Source organism: Coregonus lavaretus (genome assembly GCF_964263955.1).
Source record: "Coregonus lavaretus genome assembly, contig: HAP1_SCAFFOLD_402, whole genome shotgun sequence".
Classification (NCBI taxonomy): Eukaryota; Metazoa; Chordata; class Actinopteri; order Salmoniformes; family Salmonidae; genus Coregonus; species Coregonus lavaretus.
In genome coordinates this window covers 2,501-3,427 of record NW_028165649.1, presented here as the reverse complement: position 1 = coordinate 3,427, position 927 = coordinate 2,501, and the positions used below count along the sequence as shown (strand labels likewise).

The 927-nt window shown below is 54.4% G+C and overlaps 1 protein-coding gene across 1 annotated transcript in view; it reads right to left on the bottom strand.

Moving 5' to 3' along the window:
- Positions 1–367: 367 nt before the first annotated feature.
- LOC311115645 (histone H1-like) overlaps positions 368–927 on the bottom strand; it is a gene marked incomplete at both ends in the record, with an annotated part of 624 nt that continues 64 nt past the window's right edge. Inside the window, one exon of the mRNA XM_084190806.1 lies at positions 368–927. This exon is cut by the window's right edge and continues 64 nt beyond it. Coding sequence (XP_084046932.1) covers positions 368–927 — 560 coding nt within the window.

Here is a 927-nt window from a genome sequence, read left to right as displayed (position 1 = left end):
GGTGCACTCGTGAGTTTGAATTCGAAGCCACTATAGTATTGTTATTGTTATTACATGGCACTTGTAACACATCACAGCAGCCTGCCTCTGAACGGGAATAGCCCAGTGGCTCATATATAAAAATGGCTGGTGAGGGTGCACTCGTGAGGTCGAATTTCTAAGCCATTTTGGCCCTCTATTATGTGCCTCTCCCTTCGCACACACCCAGAGTGGGACAATGTTGTGTGTGTAAAAGTAGCCTAGTGTGCGTAATTTCTTTTTCACGTACATGGAAATCAATGTGCTTTCTATGGAAAGAGGTGGGTGGCTCTTAAAAGAGCCTTTTGTGGTACAACATGTGTCGAGTAGAACACTGTTTGTAATAGGTTTACTTCTTCTTGGGGGCTGCCTTCTTGGCCTTGGCTGCCTTGGGCTTGGCGGCTTTGGGCTTGGCTGCCTTTGTAGCCTTCTTGGGACTCTTGGCTGCCTTCTTGGCCGCTGCGGCGGGCTTCTTCACCTTCTTGGGGCTCTTGGTGGCCTTTTTGGGTGTAGCGGGCTTCTTGGCCTTCTTGGGGGACTTCTTTGCGGCGACGGCTTTCTTGGCTGCTACCTTCTTGGGCTTCTTCGCCGCGGCGGGCTTCTTGGCGGCCAACTTCTTTACTTTGGGGACTGCGGCTTTCTTGGCGGGCTTCTTCGCCTCGACGGCTTTCTTGTTGAGCTTGAAGGAGCCGGATGCACCGGTGCCCTTGGTCTGGACCAGGGTGCCCTTGGTGACGAGGCTCTTGACTGCGATCTTGACGCGGGAGTTGTTCTTCTCCTCGTCGTAGCCGCCTGCCGCCAGCGTCTTCTTGAGCGCGGCCAGGGACACGCCGCTCCTCTCCTTGGAAGCGGTCACAGCCTTGACGATGAGCTCGCATACGCTGGGTCCCGCTTTCTTGGGCTTGGCTG